A 21,611-nucleotide genomic window follows, 5' to 3' on the forward strand; every position below is an offset into this window, starting at 1 on the left:
AATTTGTATAAATTAATAATAAATAAATAAATAGATAAATAAATAAAAAGAAAGAAAGTGAAAGTGAACTTGGGAGCAAGTTAGTAACTAGATTTCCTCCACGGCCTGTGCTTCAATTCCTGCTTTCAGGATCTGTAAACCAAATAAACCTGTTCTTCCCCCAAGCTGCTTTTAGTGTAGTGTTTATCTCAACAACAGAAACGTAATCAGAACCCTTAAGAGACCAACTTCCTAACTGTGTCTCCCCAGCATCTCCCCGGAATCCCTCCAGTCTGCTCTCAGCCCAGCAACCAACATGACGGCTTCATTTTGTGCATCAGATCTTATTTATGTTGAGAGCTTTTCGAAGACTCCTCACCTTCAGGTGAAGTAAAAGCTGAGGTCTTGACAACGGCAAGCAAGGCCATGGAGGATCTGGTCTGGGGTCTCCGTTCTGCATCCTGCCTTCTACTTTCTCCCAGTCACGGTGACTCATCCTTGTTCCCAAGAAATGGAAGGCCTGAGGTGCCTTTCCTCAAGTTGCCCATAGCAGGGCTTATCCTGACAGCTCTACTCAGCACACATGTTAAATTCACAGCACTCTAACAAAGTCCTACATACCATACACCAGAAGACCTGTTCAGCAAAAATACCTCCCATTTCCGAGGCAGCGTGGCCAGGCTCCGGGGAGGGTTACTTTCTGGTTGTGAACTGCTGACTGCTGTGTTTGCTCACTTAAAATTTTTCCCCTTTTGCTAGGTGTGGGACCTCCTGACGTCTAGGCTGGCCTGGAACTTAGTCTATAGCTAAGGATATCTCTGAACTTCTGATTCTCTTGCCTTTACCTGAAATCTTCTGATTTCTACAGAAGATAATGGAAAATCTTACTAGCTATTTTTTTATAATAGCACCATTATATATATATATGATGCCATATATACATATTATATATATACATATATTATATATATGATTCCATTTATAATAGAACCATTCATAAAGGCTCTATGTTCATGACCTAATCACTTCCCCCAAACCTTAACCTCTTATAGGCTAGAAATATGACTCAGTGGGAGAAAGCTTGTACAAGACCTAACTAGTACAAGGTCTCAGGGTCTCAGGTTTGATTTGCAGCACTACAAATAAGCCTTACCTTCTGATATAATCATGTGTGGGTGGTAGTCTTGGTAGTATTTCAAGATATAAATGGAGAGGGGGTTTCTAAAAATTAATGCTATGGAATTCTGCAGCCTTGACCTCAACCTGCCTACTAACTTTTTCCTGGTTATATCAAGCACTTGTGAACTTCCAGCATCTTCTGCAACTGTCTTATTCATTCTGTTTATAGCTTGTGATCTGCAGCAAGAATGTAAGCTACATTAAAGTATAGTCCTTTTATTCACTGATTTTCATAAGCACTTAGAAATGTACCTTGCGACGAGTATGTGTCTTTGCTTGTATGCGTGTCCATGTATATGTTGTGTGTCTATGTGTGTGTGCATACATGTTCAATGAAAGAATTATTGATGAACAAGTCAGTGAAAATATATACTTCTAGGCTCTTGGGGCTCAAACACCACAGTCATCTCCATGGGAAGTGCAATTGTCTGGAAGGCAAACCAGCAAGCTGCAACTCAATTCCAAAGTCTAGCTGCAAACTCCAGTCAAACTATAAATGAGAAAAGAAGGTTTGCTGCTTTCCTCAAATGCCATCCTAAGATCAACTGAAGATGTTCTGGAAAAACACAGACACAGACACAGACACAGACACAGACATACACACACACAGACACACCCATCGATAATATACTCATAGAATGCATAATATATGCACATAACACACAAATAAAGTGTTACATATGCAAACACAGATAAAGTATTACATATGCATATACTACAAGATATAATATACTGGATTTAATATGTGGTATATATTAATTAGCACACAAAGGTTTCATTATGACATTTTTAAACACAATTTGTTTTACGGATCTTCTTCTCTCTCCTTTCCCCTATATCTGCCTTCCCCTCTTTGACTCTTCTCACCCCTTGTAGAATCTTTCAGTTTTTACATTGGTCACACATGTTCTACCATCCCTCCTCCCTCCACCATACCCCACTTCCTCAACACCTCTTTTTGTTCAAAAAGTCAGTTAGCTTCACGGGAGCCCAGCACGAGAGTGACAGTGAAATTCCCTTCCAGCTGCAAAAGCAAATTAACCTAAAAGAATGATAAAGTATGTTTTTGAAATGTAAATTTTGTATCTATGAATTACATACAAATTTGAAAAAGGATTGTTTCCAACAATCAGTTCAATGCATGCAATACATGTTCAATAAACAGCACCTGTTTTTAAAAGATCAAATTAGAATCTAGGGTTTAGGGAAAGAGAAAATGAGCTAAGTCTGCTAGATTACCCCTCTCCTTTCCTCGGTAGACGATCTGGAAAACATTGCCCAAATCCAAGAAAGCCAACAGTCTGAACATTCCGACTAACAAAAGGAGCAATCTGTTTTTGCCCAGTTGGCACTGTAGCCCTGACTACAGACTGTGTAAAATTGTCAGCGTTCCTCCCGTACTGTGTGTAACACTTTCAGCAAAGGAACAGGGGTGTGAGGATGTCTCTTGGACACAACAATCTCACTTCTGGCAGATATACACAGAACCGAACTGCTGGATGATACCTCCATAAGCTTCTCCACAATGGCTGCACTGACCGACAAAACCACCAGCAGAGGGCAAGCATTCTTGTTGCTCCGCACCATCATCAATAGTATCCAAGTTTGCCAGTTCCACCTCAGTAGGACTGGCAGAGGAAGTCACAACAGTTCTTGCCCATCTTGCACAAGGCAGTGGATTCCTTCACAAGCACAGGGGTTGTGAGAGGATTAGTGGTTCTTTCTGGGGGTAGCAAAGACTACAAGGATGTACAGGTGTACCCCCAGAGTGTGGCAATGATGTGTACCCGAGAGTGTGGCAATGACCTGGGAAATACAAGTGTTCTCTGGGAATCATCTATTGCAGCTCATGGCAATACAGGCCAGCACTAAACCCTGGATTCCGGACCGTTCTGGGGTTCTTTGGGACATGAAGACAATCCAGTGCGTGCCCCCTCTTTATATGTCTCTGAGCTCTCAGGCCCTTAGGAGACATCATGCAGACATCACCCAGACAAGGCTGTACCAGTGATCCTGTTCCCACCAACAAATAAATTCTTTTACCGCTCATGTTGCCAAGTACCTTCCAAAAGCTGAAGAGGAAACAAAGACACAAAAGTCACAACCCTTGCCCTGTCTGCCTTTGTGAGGAGCTAGGGCAGTTCCACGAGAGGCAGTAAAAGAGGAACAGCAGAAAAGGTGCCTACCCTACACTAGGCAGGAGAGAAACACAAGGAGAAACAAGTATGGAAGACAACAATGTGATGACTTAGAATGTATACTACTAAATGAGCTATCCAATCTCAGAAAGGAAAATACTGCATGCTGTCTCTCATTTATGGAAGTTAGCCAATAACATATGTATACATGTGAACAAAAGCCACACGAGTCCAGTACACCATGCAGAACAGAACAAGAAGGCTAAGTAATATGGGATGAGGAAGGAGGAAATGCAGATGAAGGCCATGAATATGAAAGAGAATAAAAAGTTAATTGTTTTTCTAGTTCTGCCTTTACCGTGGATATTTTTATTTGGAGGTGGATATGTGCAAAAAATAATATTCAATAGAGAAAGTATAAAATTCAATGTAAAACTCCATAACTCCCATCTCCGGTGGCTACTCTAATTGTATGGAAGTTCACCAGGTTGTAGAGTTTTGGGTCAGACTGATTTGGATGTGTAATCTTATTTTTAATTCTCTATTTTTAAAGTAATAAAGTTTAAAATAGAAGATAGCTGGATATGGTAGTACATGCCTTTAATCCCAGCAATTGGGAATCTGCAGCAGTTGGATCTCTGTGAGTTTGAGGCCAGCCTGGTCTACACGGTGAGTTCCAGGGCAACCAGAACTATGCAGAGAGACCCTATCTCTAAAATTAAATTAAAAGACTGAAATGATCCTCAAAAGCAAATGTTCTCCTCGTCATTACTGTGTGTTTAGTTCAGATATTGCAACCAGTCAGCATGTGTGTAGACATACAGCTTTTCTTTCTTATAAAAATGAAAAATAATGTATTTAACTATAACCTTGAAGAAAGACTTTAAAATCTTATTGCAATAGTTAATGTTCATCCATTCATAAGAACAAATTTATGTTTCGTTTAATTAACTGTATAGTTAAGTAAATTTCTTATTGGTTAATTTATTTATGTTGCTATGTAAATATTTTCTTTGAATAAATCTCTGCTTAAAGAAATACTGGTTCAAAACTTACGTACTTCTCTTGGAATATATATGCATGTGTGTATATACAAACATATGCATTACATATGTATACAGGTATTTCTTTCTGTGAGTGTGTGTGTGTGTGTGTGTGTGTGTATAAGAGAGAGAGAGATGGAGACAGAGACAGAGAGAGCTGCATGTATTGTAACTGTCCTTGAGTTAAGTGGCTGCAGTGTGCATTTCCATGAGTCGTAGGTCCTGAAAACTACCTGCTAATCTTGTAGGTGGGAAGTTGCACTGAATTCTTGCTGGGTCTCTGTGTTTACATTATCCACAGGAATAACATATTTTTTTAAAGGCATCTTTATTGGTAATTGATTCCTAACGTTGTAGCTGCGGACTTGGCCTTCACTCGCCTTTCTAGTGTAGTCTCCTACTTTACCCCATTTGATTGACGCAAATCCTTCCTATCTGAAGGCTGTTATACTCTCTTCATCATATAGGAAATGGATATTTTTCCTAAGTTAGTGACTTACATCTCTATTTTACTTTCGTAATAAGTTTTAAAAGCTATGTAATCAAGTCCCTCAAGGTTTGATTTAGCTCATCTCCTTGTCATGTCTCACCCGAGTGTGCATTCACATTGATTTTCTCCTATTACTTTATTTTCCAACCTTCATATCCATATTACTCTACATGGAGAGACTACAGTTAAATTGAATGTAACTTTTACAGAAGCCACGTGGTAGAGTAAATCACCGCCATCATACTTTAATTGCCTTATGGTGTACCTTTATGTTAAACTTGGAGACGGGCTCTATGGGGAAATTTCCCAGCAGCTCTTTCCACATCTACATGCTTAATATTCAGTATCACATGGAATGAAATCTCGTTAATGCTGTAGCTGACATTATCACATCTTTTCTGGTCAGCATGTGCGTATATATACTGGATACTTTTTTTTTGCCATCTCGGTTAGATTTCAGATGTCACATGTATCAGCAGAGTAACTTCTATCCAGCCTGAGCCTGCAGAAATGTCCATGAAAAGCTTATCATCAGAGCCACACGGTTTATCACAATCCTGGGCATTTGGTAGACAGTCCCTCAGGGGCTTCTGTGTGTAATTTTCAGAGCCATCAATCCAACAGCATCACACGAAAGCCGCAAAGACCTACGAGATGAAGAGAAGCAGACCGACCGGTCCATCTGCCCCTGAATGGGCTGTTCTGAGGCTGGTTCATAGGATTGGCAAAAGAGGTAAATTCCTTTTATGTCATCAGTCGAGATGGCACTGTACCCAGGGAAGGACCAAGTGATTAACAAGCTCCTGTGTCCGAGACCACAAGGTGGAAAAAGACAATCTGCCCTGAACAGGGCGGGGAATGCACTGGTGGCTCTCAGTTGCCACAGGTGGGACAGACAACCAGAGATCTCTCAAAGGACTGGGACACAAAACTGCTGAAGCGGGGTCGGGGGCGAGTTCAGGACGCGCAAAGCACCTTGCTTATCATCCAGAGTTCAGTTAGAGCTTGTTTAAATTCCACCACACAGACCACGAGACAACTGATTGTCCTCCCTGCAAATCTTAGCTGCATTGTTTCAGAAATAAAGCTGAAAACAAAGAGAGAGAGAGAGAGAGAGAGAGAGAGAGAGAGAGAGAGAGAGAGAAATAAGACCTATGATACCTATCTCAGTGAGTGGGAATATGTCATATGATTCATAGGCAGTAGATGGCATAGTGCTAAAATATAATGACAATGCTATAAAAGACTGCCAACAGGTGAGGAGGAAACGGAATTAGCAAGTAGCTGCGGGCATGGCCAATACACATATGGATAAGAAAGGGCATTGGGACAAGGCTCTGTGGATACAGTGCTTCCTGTACAACATGAGGACCTGAGCTCAGACCCCAGCACCAGCATGGAACGAATCGATTTTGTCTGCTAACCCCAGCCCTGGGGTAGTGAGTGAGTAGGCAGGTGGATCCTACGAGCTCCCTGGCCAGCCTGTGTAGCTAAAACAGGCAGCTCCAGCTCCAGGGAGACACCTTGTCTAAAAAAAAAAAAAAAACCAAGAGGACCACTAACAGAGAAAGGTACTTGATATTGACCTCTGACTTCACCATGCCTGTACATACATGTGTTCATCCACAAATATTAACCTCTGACTTCACTATCCCTGTAATACATATATTCATCCACAAACACATGTACATGCCAAGCAAATAAATGAGATGAGTACGTTTATTTATAAAAAAGAGATAGAAGAAAGATTTAGAGATAATAAAAATTATATGTATATATGTGTGTTTGCACACACACACACACACACACACACACACACACACACATATATATATTTAAGAAGAAGGGGAAAAAAAACCTTGAAAAAACAGTGTTATGAAAAAGTCTTGCCAGGGGATAGAGACATTCATATCTGCATAGTGCTACATACCCATAGCTGGTCATCCATGCCTGGAGGGTTCTTTTTGATGAAAGCACCGTAGTATGTTGCAATGTTCCTGTGATGAGAATATTTCTTCAACATGTTAATTTCTTGTTTGATTTCCTCCTCTTCGTCCTGTTTTGCAACAATAAATAGTGGGTGTGAAAATCCAATTACTTGGAGAATTCTATTCAATACTACAAACAGCCATGATGTATTATCAGTCTTTTCCTTAGCTGTTTAAAGAGGATCGTTATGTTGTTTGATTAAGAATGAAAATGTTTACAACATAACTCAGTGGTGGTTCCGTGGGGTCTTCTCTTTGTATAGCTAAAAGCCAACATGTCATCAGCTGGAGGGACAGAAGAAAGTCTTTACCCAGAGGCTACCAGATAAGACCTGCAGTCGGCTAGAGGGAAGCATCTCTCTCTGGTACTCAAGCGATCACATTCACCTGGGGAAGGCCGAGGACAAAGAAAGGGAAAACACGCGATCTCAAATTTACATTTTGTTAGGCACAGTTTCTTTGAGGTGTCCTTTTATTGAAGTGCCTCGACTGAAGCCAATGAAAGCCAGATGGGAGAGGGGGCAAGGCGAGTTCTCAAGATCTGAAGGAGTTCACAAGCGGGAGTCCTCATCCCCTTCAGGAAGCTCAACATGAAAGAAGAGGGGGAAACACAGTGCGGACATAAAAGACTCCACAGAGAAAGTTTCCTGACACACAGGTCCGTGCAGTTCCCACTTAGAGTCTACTAACTTGATCCTGGAGGGCACACGTGTGCACTCCACAGTCTGACCTTACGTGTGTGTGCACTCACAATCTGACCTTATGTGTGTGTGCACTCACAATCTGACCTTATGTGTGTGTGCACTCCACAGTCTGACCTTATGTGTGTGTGCACTCACAATCTGACTTTATATGTGTGCACACTCCAGTTGCACTGCAGAACAGTGTGTTTCCTTTCTGAACTTGGTGGGAAGCCTCTGCACCAGAGCAACTGAGACAGGGTGGTCATGAGCAAGATGTCATGCCGTCATGACTCAACCAACTGTGCCATGTGTCTTCGCACCTTTGAGCTTCCATCTGTTAGCCTGCATGTGGACAATTCAGGGTCTTTCCAGAACCTCCTGTGCACGCTCTTTTCTTCCCTTCCCATAACTTTAACATGTTAATACCGAGGAACTTGATTTCTACTCCCAAAGATGGATGTCTTCCTTGATGCCCCAAGGCCACGTCAGGGCCCCACTCATAAGTCCTGCCATCTCCCCATATTATTCTTCACACTGAATGAGGTGTGTGTGTGTGTGTGTGTGTGTGTGTGTGTGTGTGTGTGTGACCCTGTGCTGTAATTGTACTGATACTTTGGTGTCTATTCCATGCTTACTCTCTTCTGCTTTATATATCAGCTCTAATGTTTCTTCCCAGAAGAGCCTCCTGATCTGCCTGCCTTGGTACTAGCCACCTAGATTATATGACCCTTGTAACTCCCATTCAGCTTTTCAGCTCCTACCCATCCATTATCACCACAGAAATCTTGCCTCTATTTGTTCAGTATTTCATCCCCGGTACCAATCAAAAGTCCCGTTTATGTGTGACTGCAGAAACAAATGCCTGCGAGAGGGCCAGCACTAGGAGCAGAAGTAGGGTTGGCCAGCTGAACAGATGACAATAGAAGGAGCGGAGTGACGAAGGGGAGCATTGCCCAACCACACCAGGACAAAACATAACAACAAACAAAACAAGTTTACTGGGAGAAAAAAATAACTAGAAAATTGTAAGCTTAGAACAAAAGCACATACATCATGTAGCTTAACTAAATAAAGAAAAAACTAGGTAATCCAAAATAGATCAAGAGTTGGGGTGCTGAGCTAAGGAGGTGCATGGCTCTAACAGCACCAGGGACCAGGGGGAAGGAGCTGGGCTGGTCGCTGAGGCAGGAGGTAGATGATTCATCGCTGACCAAGGTATTCCTCCCTGCAGCTGCTGCAAAGACTCCATTGCTTCAGTGCCAGCCTACAGAGAGAATGACTTTGGAGACCTTCAGGTTCTTGGGGGTCCTGGCATGCTCACTGTACTGTGGTGGAAATCAGTTCTTCTTATTCTCTGTGTAGGATGTGAGCCTCTTTCCACTTGGGGAGCCTCGTTATAAGGAGAAAGAATCATCCTGAGGGTACTGGTGGCTACTTCCATTAAAAGGGAATTATGCAGGTAATGAAAGACATAGATCACTTCAGCTGCACCCAGCAGACTCACTCGAGGCTGTACTTGAAGTCAGGCAGGCTCTACAAGTATTTGCAGCCTGCCTCTGGGTTCTCGACAAGATCGTGCGTGATGGATATGCCTGAAGAGGGCTGACAGTCTCATTAAGAAAAGTGAAGCCCCAGTGTCATTCAGTACGTAATTAAATCTCAAACAAGTAGAATGGAAGGCAAGAACAGGGGCTGCATCACTATGTAAAGGTAAACTGAGCAGACTGTGGCCACGAAGAAAGCACCAATACTGAGTTTGTGGTTAGAACAGTGAGATAGGGTAGGTAGTATACATGCTAAGTTTGGAATCAACCCTTTCTGAGTCACAGAACTCAGAACAGTAACTTACTGTTTTGGAACTGGGTTTTCAAAACTATAATGAAATGCAGATATTACAAGTTGAGTTTTTGTGCTGGCTAAATAAGATATATGAAGGTTACAAAGTGAGACACAAAATAAACATGGTGGCTAGCCCTAGCATCAATGATAACACAACCAATAGGGAACAAGGTTCATTCAGCAGGAGCATCAGTCACTTGAATTTGAAGTTTAAGTTGCATTGTTTCCAAACACAATTATGGGGCTCTGGATCTAGAACCAGTATGTAGTCCCAATACATAACCTTGATCTCAACCGTCGATGGCCTTCTAAGTGAGCATGTCACTCATTACAGCTTCCAGGCTACAACTGACAACAGGAGCTCATACAGCTACACTGCAAGCATTTCAGCCCCATAGTGTGCCCCTGGGAGAGCAGGGAGACACAAGACTTCCCAAGAGATAAAGAGCAATTGAGGCAAAAGCTGGATGCAACAAGGCTTATGTTTTTGCTTTGTGTTGTGTGTGCCAGTGCACACACTTGTGTCCATGTGGAGGTCAGAGGACACCCTTAGGTGCCATTCCACAGACTCCACCCACCTTCTCTCACTGACCTGGACTGTGGCCAACAGGTTAAGCTAGATATTCAGCAAAGCCAAATAATCCACCTAGTTCCACCTTCCAGCACTGGGATTACAAGCATACGCTAACACACTAACATGGGTTCTGGGGATGAGCTCAGGGTCTTACGCTTGCAACAGAAGCCCGCTACTGACTGAACTCTCTCTCTCTCCTCAGCCTTAGACTCAACAGTTTCAATTGGAGGAACACCCTCTGCTGTGTAAATGAACTATTCTTACATCCTAAGCCATAAGCATAGAGGACAAGCTCGCTGGAAAATTAATGGCTACTGGATCACACTGAAAATAGAATAAAGGCACCGAGTTGTCTTCGCTTTAAGGAAAGGGTAATCTAACAAGCCAAGTCCATTAATCTACAAAGCTCTCTCACTTCAAACAGAAGACTTCAAAATTTAGTCTATTCATTGTGTTAACTTCAGGCATGGCATTTAAACTCTCCTGGCATTGGTTATTTCCAGCTATGGATGTGAATAGGAATTACTGAAGCTGCTTCAGAAGTGATGAGTGCTTACTCGAGCATAGCTTTCCTATTAATGCAAAAACCATGTGGCCTCTTATCAGAGGGATCTACTCAGCGTCTGGTGATTGTGGTAAACTGAGAAGAAATGAACATAACATTTGGCTCCTCCTCCCCACAATCAAGAGTTCATTACACTTCTCCTTGAAGCCGAACCTGGCAGGTAACTAGTATGGCCAATGGGATATTAAGAAATGTGCTTTGCCAGAACCCGGAGGCCAGCCATCTCCAACAGCATGCAGAGGACTGTGGTTCTAAACTGTAGTGAAAACCAGTTTTATGTACTGTTCACTATATGCCAGGAGCTGTATGAGCACAATGTTAATACTCAGAGGGCATCTACACCATATTAACATTTATTATTATTGGTAGTCGTGGCAGTGACGGTATCAGCGATTTGTATGTGTGTGTTGCTGCATGGGTGTGAGCATACTTGTGTCATGAACATATGGAATTAGAGGACAACATTTTGGAGCGGGTCTCTCATTCTTCCCTTGTATGGGTTCCAAGGACTACAGTTTGAACTTTTACTCTCTGAGCTCTGCGCTGGCTCTAGGGTTGTGTTCCTAATGACCCCAAGTAGCTCTATGAAGGAGCTGTTTCTAAGGATTTGACTTTAGAAATGAGGTCAATAGGACCCAGAGAGGTTAGGTAACTTCCTAACTCTAATATTTACTCACAGTAAATGTTAGAGCGCTGATTCTCTTCTATATGTGTCAGGATCCCAAAGCCAGTGATCTTAATTTTATAAAGATAACTCTTAGAAATGGGCAATTACCCATACTGACTAAACCAAAGCACCAAACAGAAAAAGCTTAGAAACATACTTCAGCTGGGTGAGAGAACCTGACTTAGGTCCCCCAGTGGAATGAGCTTGTTAATGTATGAAAATACTTGCTGCTTAGATCACATGGAATAATGAGGGGGGTTATTATTGTGTATTTATATCACAGGGAAATGCTGCTGAAGCATCTGAATATGGGGATTTTAAACTGAAGCCAATAAAATGTCTAATATTCTTGTGCTCTAAAATAAATAATTTGCCCAATGTCTAACTCTCAAACCATGGAACAAGAATAAGACTGTACCAAGTCTATAGGGAAATAAAAGTTACATGAATTCATAAATCCCTAAACAACCAGGCTATTGCCAAGAGAATAAGTTTCTCTCCACAAACTGACAGCAAGGCCCCATTGCTGAATACAACACCCACACAACTCATTGAACAAGAGAAGTCAAGGTGGTGCCTACACAGAGCTTTCAACCCTATGTCCAAGTGTCTTTGGTGCAGGAAGGTACTCTGCAGGCTACCAAAAGAGAAATGTAAACACCAACCCAGCCACAAAACCTTCCATCTACAATCCATCCAGCCTGTAAAATGCAAAGGTAGCATAAAGCTTGTGAGAGTGACGAGTCAATGTCTGATTTGAAATAAGACCCACCTGCATGTGATGGAACCCATATCCAACACTGCATGGGTAACCAAAAACCAGACACTAAATAGACCAAGGACCTAGCATAAAATCAGATACTACTTTTATAAAGTAACAATAAAATGAGTCGCAATGTCTATACTCAAAGATCAATGCCTTATTCAGCCATCATCAGAGAAGCTTCCTCTTGCAACCGATGGAAATGAACATAGAGACCTACAGTGAGACAGTATGGAGAGAGAGAGCTTGAAACACTCGGGTCTAAATGGGATGTCTCTGTCAAGTCACAATTCTCAGAGCTCAGGGAACTTCTTGAAGAGGAGGTGGGAAGAGTGTAAGAGGCAGAGGGGTTGGGGATAACAGGAAAAAGAGGCCTTCTCAGTCACCTGAGCAAAGCTCATATGAACCCACAGAGACTGAAGCAGCAGGCACAGGACCAGCATGGGTCTACAGCAGGTCTTCTGCATATCTGTATTCATAACTTTCAGTTAAGTGTTTTTATGGAATTCCTGAGTGTGTGAGTGAGTGGGTCTCTCATTCTTGAGCCTTTTCTTGGGGCATGTTCCCTGTTGTTTATTTACGTTGTCTTACTTTGATGTGATGGTTTTGTTTTACCTTATTATGTTTTATTTTGTTATGTTTTATTGTTACCTCTCAGAAGCCTGTTCTTTTCTAATAAGAGACAGAAAGAGAGTGGGTGTGGATGGGAGAAGAAGTGGGCAGAACTTGGAAGAGTAGAGGAAGGGAAAACTATAATCAGGAAATATTGTATAGGGAAAGAATCTATTTTTAATAGAATGGGAAAAATGCAAAATTTAAGTGGAGCTAACAAAACCATCTAAGCTAGGGTGGAAGACATCAAGGAAAGAGTGTCTTCCAGTCACAGCTGACAGGGCCTTCCAGACATAGGACTGATGTACATAGAAATTCAGAGACTGGTAGCATTCCAGGGCCTACACAGGTTCAAGCCAGATGAGGCCCCATTGCTGAGTAAGAGAGTAGACATGGGCTCCCATCTTTAACCAAGAAGCTATCTCCAACCCGATATCCACTTGCAAAGGAAAACTGAGTTTTCTCCAATGGAACCTCACTGGATCTACAAGTCACACTTAAGGATAGGCCCCTTGGCCAGTGGTAGATGATCAGCACAGAATGAATTCATGGCATTTTTGTAGGCATTTTTCTCATGTCGCTTTGGCAATTTTTTGTCTACTGTTCTTTTGTTTATCTATTATGGTTTCTGACTTTATGTTTTTTATTGGGTGCATGCATATATTAGGCTTTCTCTTTGCTAATATTTTTTATTTTATTGAATTCTTATTTTTAATAATAATAGTAATTTATTTTTATTGAATTATATTTTGTTTCCTTTTTATTTGCTTGTTAGTTTCTTAAAGTGAGAGAAAGATGGTAAAGAGTTGGGTGGGTAGAGAGGTGGGGGTTCTGGGAGGCGTAGGGAAAGAGGAAACCATGATCAGAATACATTATATGAAAAAAATTTATCTTCAGCAACAATGACAACAAAGAAATGTAAAAAACAAACTTATGAAATTTAAAGTCCCATTGCCTTTTGTGTCTTACTATCTTTTTGTTTTGTTTCATATCCAAATATAGAAGAAAAATTTACATTTTCTTAAAGAGCTGCAAATAGTCAAAGTTGTTTTTAAAGTGTTTGCTTGAAAACTCCAATAAAGTGCCCTTTTGTCTGTGAGGTCCCTGGCCAGCAAGTGGCCCTGATCCTGTACCAGAAGTTCCAGAGAGGTGAGTGTGTGCCCGTGTAGCTGGCTGGATGCCCCGGAAAGGGAGCACAGGCACCCTCCAATCCCCTAAAATTTCTGGGCATTCAGCGGGGGCTTCTCTCCCTGGCTACTGCCTTTCTCTTCTTATCCCATCCCAGCTTGCCAACAGACACTCCTTCCCATCTGTGGGGGGTCATAGGATTCCCTAACTTAGCCTACTTCCGGGCTTAGGGTCTGGGGACAAAGTGGTGAGGGCAACTGCTGCAGGAGTTTCTTTGTCCCACTGAGCCTGCACCCAGCAAGCCTGCCCGCCCACCCTTTTGTCTTGGAGGTCTCTGGCCAGCAAGTGGCTCTAATCCAGTACCAGAAGATCAGTTCGGAGGGCCTACTTCAGGGTGGAGAGGATCGGAGAGGCAACTACAGTGCTGAGGGAACCTAAGAGAAGGCAGACCAAGAAAAATCCCTAAGTACACAGTCAGCCACAGCAAAGATCAGTCCAAGCCGCCAAGACTCTCCTGACAGCATTTGAAGGAAGAGATGGGCAGGCGCTAATGCAAGAATTCCTCCAACAATCTGAAAAGCAACAGGACAACACCAGAATCCAGCGAACATACAACAGGAAGACTTGAACACCCTATTTCAGAAGAAGTAGAAGAAATTCACTTTAGACGTAACATTATAAAAATATTAGAGACCATTAAACAGGATGTGAAAAACTCTTTTAAAGAAATGGAAGAGAAGACAAAAGTTAGAAGAAATGAATAAATCCCTCAAAGATACCCAAGAAAACCAAGAGAAAGCAATCAAACAGGTAAGGGAAACAGTCCAAGACTTGAAAACTGAAATGGAGGTAATGAAGAAAACACAAACCAAGAGATAGCAGGATATGGAAAATCTGTATAAATGAGCAGAAACTACAGAGACAAGTATAACCAACAGAATACAAGAGGTAGAAGAAAGAATCTCCGATGCTGAAGACACTGTAGAGGAAATAAACACACTGATCAAAGAAAACAGCAAATCCAACAAATTCTCATCACAAAACATCCAGGAAATCTGGGACACCATGAAAAGACCAAATCTAAGAATAATAGGAGTAGAAGAAGGACAAGAATTACAGCTCAAAGGCTCAGAAAATATATTCAACAAAATTAAAGAAGAAAACTTTCCCAACCTAAAGAAGGATATTCCTATGAAGATACAAGAAGCATACAGAACACTGAGTAGACTGGATCAAAAAAAATCATCTGTTCACTGTATAATAATCAAAGCACAAAACATACAGAGTAAAGAAAGAATATTAAGAGCTGCAAAGGAAAAAGGTCAAGTAACTTATAAAGGTAAACATATCAGAATTATACCTGACTTCTCTATGGAAACCATGAAAGTCAGAAGGTCTTAGATGTGCTGCAGAAACTAAGAGACCATGGATGCCACCCCAGACTACTATACCCAGCCAAGCTTTCTTTCACCATCAATGGATAAAACAAGATATTCCAGGATAAAAACAAATTTAAACAATGCATAGCCACAAATACAGCCTTACAGAGAGTAATAGAAGGAAAATCACAACCCAAGGAACCCAACAACACCCACAATAACTCAGACATCTAGCAACCCTCCACCAGCACAACTCAAAGAAGGGAAACATACAAACTCTACCACCACCAAAAAAAAATAACCAGATAACCAGAGTTAACAACCACTGGTCATTAATATCACTTAATACCAATGGACTCAATTCACCTATAAAAAGGCACAGGTTAAGAGAATGGATGCAAAAACAGGATCCAACATTCTGCTGTTTACAAGAAGCACTTCTCAACCACAAAGACAGACATCTACTAAGAGTAAAGGGTTGGAAAAAGGTTTTTCAATCAAATGGACCTAAGAAACAAGTGGGTATGGCTATACTAATACCTAACAAAATTGACTTCAAACTAAAAATAATCAGAAGAGATGGAGATGAACAATTTATACTCATAACAGGGACAATTCATTAGGATGAAGTCTCAATCCTGAATATCTATGCCCCTAATATAACAGCACCCACATATGTAAAAGAAACATGACTAGAACTCAAGGCACACATCAAACCCCACACACTAATAGTAGGAGACTTCAAAACTCTTCTCTCACCAATGGACAGGTCAACCAGACAGAAACCTAACAGATAAATAAGAGGTAATGAGTCAAATGGACTTAACAGACATATATAGAACATTCTACCTATTTAGGAAAGAATATACCTTCTTCTCAGCACCTCATGGAACCTTCTCGAAAATTGATCAAATACTCGGTAACAAAGCAAACTTCCACAGATACAAAATTTTTTTAGTAATCACCTGTGTCATATCAGATCACCTTGAAATAAAGTTAGAATTTAACAATGATTCTACCCCCAGAAAGCCTACAAACTCATGGAAACTGAACAGTCACTACTGAACCACCCCTGGGTCCGGGAAGAAATAAAGAAAGGAATTAAAGTCTTCCTTGAATTTAAAAAAAAATAAAGACACAACATACCCAAACCTATGGGGCACTATGAAAGTATTGCTATGAGGAAAGTTCACAGTTCTAAGTGCCCACATTAAAAAAATGGAGAAAGCTCACATTAGAGATTTAACAGCACAGCTAGAAGTTCTAGAAAAAAAGAAGCAGACTAACCCAAGAGGAGTAGAGACTGGAAATAGTCAAACTGAGGGCTGCAATCAACAAAATACAAACACAGAAAACAATCCAAAAAAAAATCAATGAAACAAAGAGCTGGTTCTTTGATAAAGTCAACAAGATTGACCAACCTTTATCCAAACTAATCAAAAGGCAGAGAGAGTACACACAAATTAACAAGATCAGAAATGAAAAGGGGGACATAACAACAGACATTGAGGAAATTCAGAGAATCATTAGGTCTTACTACAAAAGCCTGTATGCCACAAAGTTAGAAAATGTAAAAGAAATGGACTTGTTTTTAGATAAATACTATATATCAAACTTAAATCAAGACCAGGTGAACAATTTAAATAGACCTATAAGCCGTGAGGAAATAGAAGCTGTCATAAAAAGCCTTCCAACCAAAAAAAGCCCAGGACCAGACGGTTTTAATGCTGAATTTTACGAGAACTTCCAAGAAGAGCTGATACCTATACTCCTTAATGTGTTTTACATAATAGAAACAGAAGAGTCATTGCCAAACTCCTTTTATCAAGCCACAATTTCCCTGATACCAAAACCACACAAAGACTCAACCAAGAAAGAGAATTACAGATCAATCTCACTCAGGAGCATTGGTGCAAAAATTTTCAATAAAATACTGGCAAACTGAATTCAAGAACACATCAAAAAAATTATCCATTACGATTAAGTAGGCTTCATCCCAGAGATGTGGGGCTGGTTCAACATAACAAAAAATCTATCAATATAATCCATCATATAAATGAACTGAAAGGAAAAAAAAACCACATGATCATTTCATTATATGCTGAAAAACTATTTTACAAAATTCAACACCCCTTTATGATAAAGGTCTTGGAGAAGTTAGGGATACAAGGATCATACCTAAATATAATAAAAGCAATATACAGCAAGCCAACAGCTAATATCAAATTAAATGGAGATAAACTCAAAGCCATTCCACTAAAATCAGGAACAAGTCCACTCTCACCATATCTCTTCAACATAGTGCTTGAAGTTCTAGCAATAGCAATAAGACAACATAAGGAGATCAAGGGGATTAGAATCAGAAAAGAAAAAGTCAAACTTTCGTTATTTGCAGATGATATGATAGTGTACAACAGTGACCCCAAAAAATCCAACAAAGAACTCCTACAGCTGATAAATACCTTCGGTGATGTGACAGGTTACAAGATCAACTTAAAAAAAAATCAGTAGCCCTTCTATACACAAAGGATAGAGAAACAGAGAGGGAAATCAGAGAAACTTCATCTTTTACAATAGCCACAAATAGCATAAAGTATCTTGGGGGTAACTCTAACTAAGGAAGTGAAAGATCTATTTGACAAGAACTTTAAGGCTTTGAAGAAAGAAATTGAAGAGGACACCAGAAAATGGAAGGATCTCCCATGCTCTTGGATGGGTAGGATCAACACAGTAAAAATGGCAATTTTCCCAAAGGCAATCTATAAATTCAATGCAATACCCATCAAAATCCAAACAAAATTCTTCACAGACCTTGAGAGAACAATAATCAACTTTATATGGAAAAATGAAAAACCCAGGATAGCCAAAACAATCTTATACAATAAAGGAACTTCTGGAGGCATTACCATCCCTGACTTCAAACTCTATTACAGAGCTACAGTAATAAAAACAGCTTGGTATTGGCATAAAAAAAGAGACATCGACCAATGGAATCAAATTGAAGACCCGGATATTAACCCACAAACCTATGAACACCTGATTTTCGACAAAGGAGCTAAAAGTATACAATGGAAGAAGGAAAGCATCTTCAGCAAATGGTGCTGGCATAACTAGATGTCAACCTGTAGAAGAATGAAAATAGATCCATATCTATCACCATGGACAAAACTCAAGTCCAAATGGATTAAAGACATCAACATAAATCCGAGCACACTGAACCTGATAAGAAGAGAAAGTGGGAAGTAGACTGCAACCCATGGACACAGGAGACCACTTCCTAGGTAGAACCCCAGTATCACAGACAATAAGAGCAACAATGAATAAATGGGATCTCCTGAAACTGAGAAGCTTCTGTAAAGCAAAGGACACTGTCATTAAGACAAAAAGGCATCGCACTGAATGGGAGATCTTCACCAACCCCGCATCAGAAAAAGGTCTGATCTCCAAAATATATAAAGAATTCAAGAAACTAAACTTTAAAATTCTAATTAACCCAACTAAAAAATGGGGGTACTGAACTAAACAGGGAATTCTCAACAGAAGAAGTTCAAACAGCCAAAACACACTTAAGGTCATGTTCAACTTCCTTAGCGATCAGGGAAATGCAAATTAAAACAACTTTGAGATACCATCTTACACCTGTCTGAATGGCTAAAATCAAAAACACCAATGATAGCCTATGCCGGAGAGGATGTGGAGTAAGGGGAACACTCCTCCATTGCTGGTGGGAATGCAAACTTGTGCAACCACTTTGGATTTCACTCTGGTCCAGTTCTCTACTCTCTGTGTTTTCTCTGGTCACTTCTATTTGCACCTATGTGTTATTTTATGGAGAACCTACCACACACCAGGCTCTGTACGAGCAATCTATGATTGGCTATAGCGAGGGGGCAGTTCATGGTTCCTATTCCCGACTGCAGAACTCTTTCCAGTGAGTAGGTTTTAAGTAAGAGGGGACCTTCATAAAGAGAAACACAAAAGATTCAAGTCATTAGGAAAACATGATGGGTGTTGGTGGTGCACACCTTTAATCCCAGTACTTGGGAGGCAGAGGCAGATGGATCTTCATGAGTTCGAGGACAGCCTGGTCTACAAGAGCTAGTTTCAGGACAACTAGGGCTGTTACATAGAGAAACCCTGTCCTGCAAAACTAAAAATTTAAAAAATAAAAAAGGAGAAAAGAAAACATCCAAAACACTGCTGAAGAAATTAAACTATGAAGAACTCATAGAGCCACAAACTTGAGAGCCTAGAAAAGATGAGGGGCAGGATAGAAGTCAGTGGAGTGTTGACAGCCCAGCGGTGGAGCATGAAGCTAGAAAAGGTCACATATTTACTGTGAGGAACTTTCCTGAAGCCCTGGATCTGAACAGCCTTGATCATGGACTCATAACTTGAAATTTCTATATACCAATTTTCTCATCTGCACACTTGTGAATACCATTACAGAGCTAAGAAAAATAGCTGGAATTTTGATCAACTGCTTGGAGGTCCACAAATAAAAGGCACCGTCAAACACAAATCATCGTGAAAAAAGTTTTTAAAAATGAGTTTGTTTTCTTTTTTAGTTTGGAGGTGTTAGACTCAAGGGCTGACTGTATGCCCCCTCTCTCTGTCATTCTTCCTAACTCACTTTCTGTTATAAGCTATCTTTCTACCATGTGAGTATGCACATGTGACACGCCTCGAATATAAGCCATGCACTCAACACGGAAGAATGTGTGCACAGACCTGGGCACGCTCAAGGCACAAAAGGTGGTGTCTGTACCAGTGATGAGGGCAGATGCTGATATATGCATGGAATGGTGGGCAGCTCAGCTTCTTTTGTAGAGAAACGTCCCATGTTGGTGCTGCAGTGCAAGCCCAAAGTCACATCATGGGAAACAGTCTCAAAGGGAAAACACACAATGGAGAGAAAGAGGGATTTATTGATCTTTTCACTTCTGAAAGTTTTCAAGATATACTTTATTGAACTATTCTACCTCAACTACACTATAAAAGAGGTTCCCAGGAATCTCTATTGCAGGGGAGCCTTAGAAGGAAATTTCTAGGTTTGTGGGTGGTTCTGTATATGGGTGTGCCCTTCTGAATTCCTTTTCTTTTCTAACCAAGACCTTCCCCTACTGTGACACTCAGAACTGTCATTTTATCAAGGGGCATTTCCTATTCACCTAGCTAGTTTTCTCTTGAATTCTCCCTTGATATTTTGTATGCTTCTTCAAAGCGAATTGGCCCTTTGACTAAAGTTACTGCTGAAGTGTTGAGTCTTTTGAAGGTGGGGGAATATTAAGATTTTGGAAGGTTGTGTCCCTGTCAGTCACTCAGTATAGACACTGAATATAGAAATTCATCCTTTCTCACATGAGTGGGTGGTCTTGGTGTTCAATTTCTGGAATGTAGCCTTGCTATCTTTTTAGGATCCCATTGTGGTGCTTAACTTTGGAAAGAGGGATACTTTCATATACAATGAGACTAGTAACCCAGCAACTCAGGTGATCGAGCTAGGGCTGAGCACAAGACAGCATGGCATGTAGCTCATAAGCCAGGTTACTGTCTTACATACAAGTACAAAATTTCAGTGCAAACTCTGAAATGCTTTTCATGCTCATTTAACCCTGCCTCATTCAGGAAGTTCTCACCAAGACTAACTAAACTCAAGTTCAAGGATGTCACATGTGTCCAGAACTTCACATTACATACATAAGCCTCAAGCCAAGCTTGAGGCATCTATACACCCATCTAAAGGAGGAAACTCCTGAGTCTGAATGAAATGCCCTGGTACCTTTCCACCTCCTATTCTATACGACAGGCATTGGAAATGGGTACACCCCAAGCCCTGGATTCAAATTCCTTCTCTAGCATTTATTATCTGTTGAGGTTGGGTAACTGGCTTGAACTTTACAGTTCAATTTCTTATGTGTCAAATGAATGTGGTAACAGTATCCTCGGGGGGACTTCCCTTTGAGGAGTCAACCTTCCCCATCATACCTTCAAAGTCAGGTATCCAGCCCAGATTTCATGGAGAAGAACCAGAGGCTGAGAGTCTTGACCCAAGAGACTGTACATATTTGTAGCTGCCAAGGTTTTTCCCTTCTCCTGGCGATTCGCAGGGCCGTGTGACCTCCGGCTTCCTGGAGACTCTGCACTAGCTCTGGCTTGAGGGGATAACTTACCAAGAACCTGGTTCTCTTTGTTATGGTGATTCCACTTGTATTCAAGGTCTTAGCAGTGGGCCGATAGCCTGCCTTCCCTAGCTGACCCTGCCCGAGGCGCCGGGAGGACTTTAATCTTCCCTCCTGCTCCTGGATGGGAGGAGGCCTTGCATTTTCGATCCTTCTAGCCCACTGGTATAAATACCTGACTTGAGTTTAATAAAGTTGCCATTTACTCTGGTAAATGAGCAAAGGTCTCTTTTGTGTGTGTGTCTCTTTTTCAACCCTCAGGACAATCGTCCATTCTCGTGGGCTCGAGTTCGGGGAAAGCGCGCAGCCTGAACCGGGTGTGGGTATCCATTGGGAAGTGCAGACTCTTACACATATTCACTCTGGCTTTTTGCTACGGAGTCTCATTTAGTGAGGAAATTA

At 41.1% G+C, this 21,611-nt stretch overlaps 1 protein-coding gene across 7 annotated transcripts in view; it reads right to left on the reverse strand.

Annotated features, from left to right (window-relative positions):
• The window catches only part of Tnik (TRAF2 and NCK interacting kinase), a 401,320-nt gene that overhangs the window by 148,101 nt on the left and 231,608 nt on the right, over positions 1–21,611 (reverse strand). For all 7 annotated transcript variants that reach the window (XM_048452645.3, XM_048452644.3, XM_085682322.2 and 4 more), the window contains exon 4: positions 6,760–6,885. In XM_048452645.3, coding sequence (XP_048308602.1) covers positions 6,760–6,885 — 126 coding nt within the window. The remainder of the gene's footprint in view (positions 1–6,759; positions 6,886–21,611) is intronic.

This window comes from Myodes glareolus, chromosome 20, assembly GCF_982192425.1.
Source record: "Myodes glareolus chromosome 20, mMyoGla1.1, whole genome shotgun sequence".
Lineage (NCBI taxonomy): Eukaryota > Metazoa > Chordata > Mammalia > Rodentia > Cricetidae > Myodes > Myodes glareolus.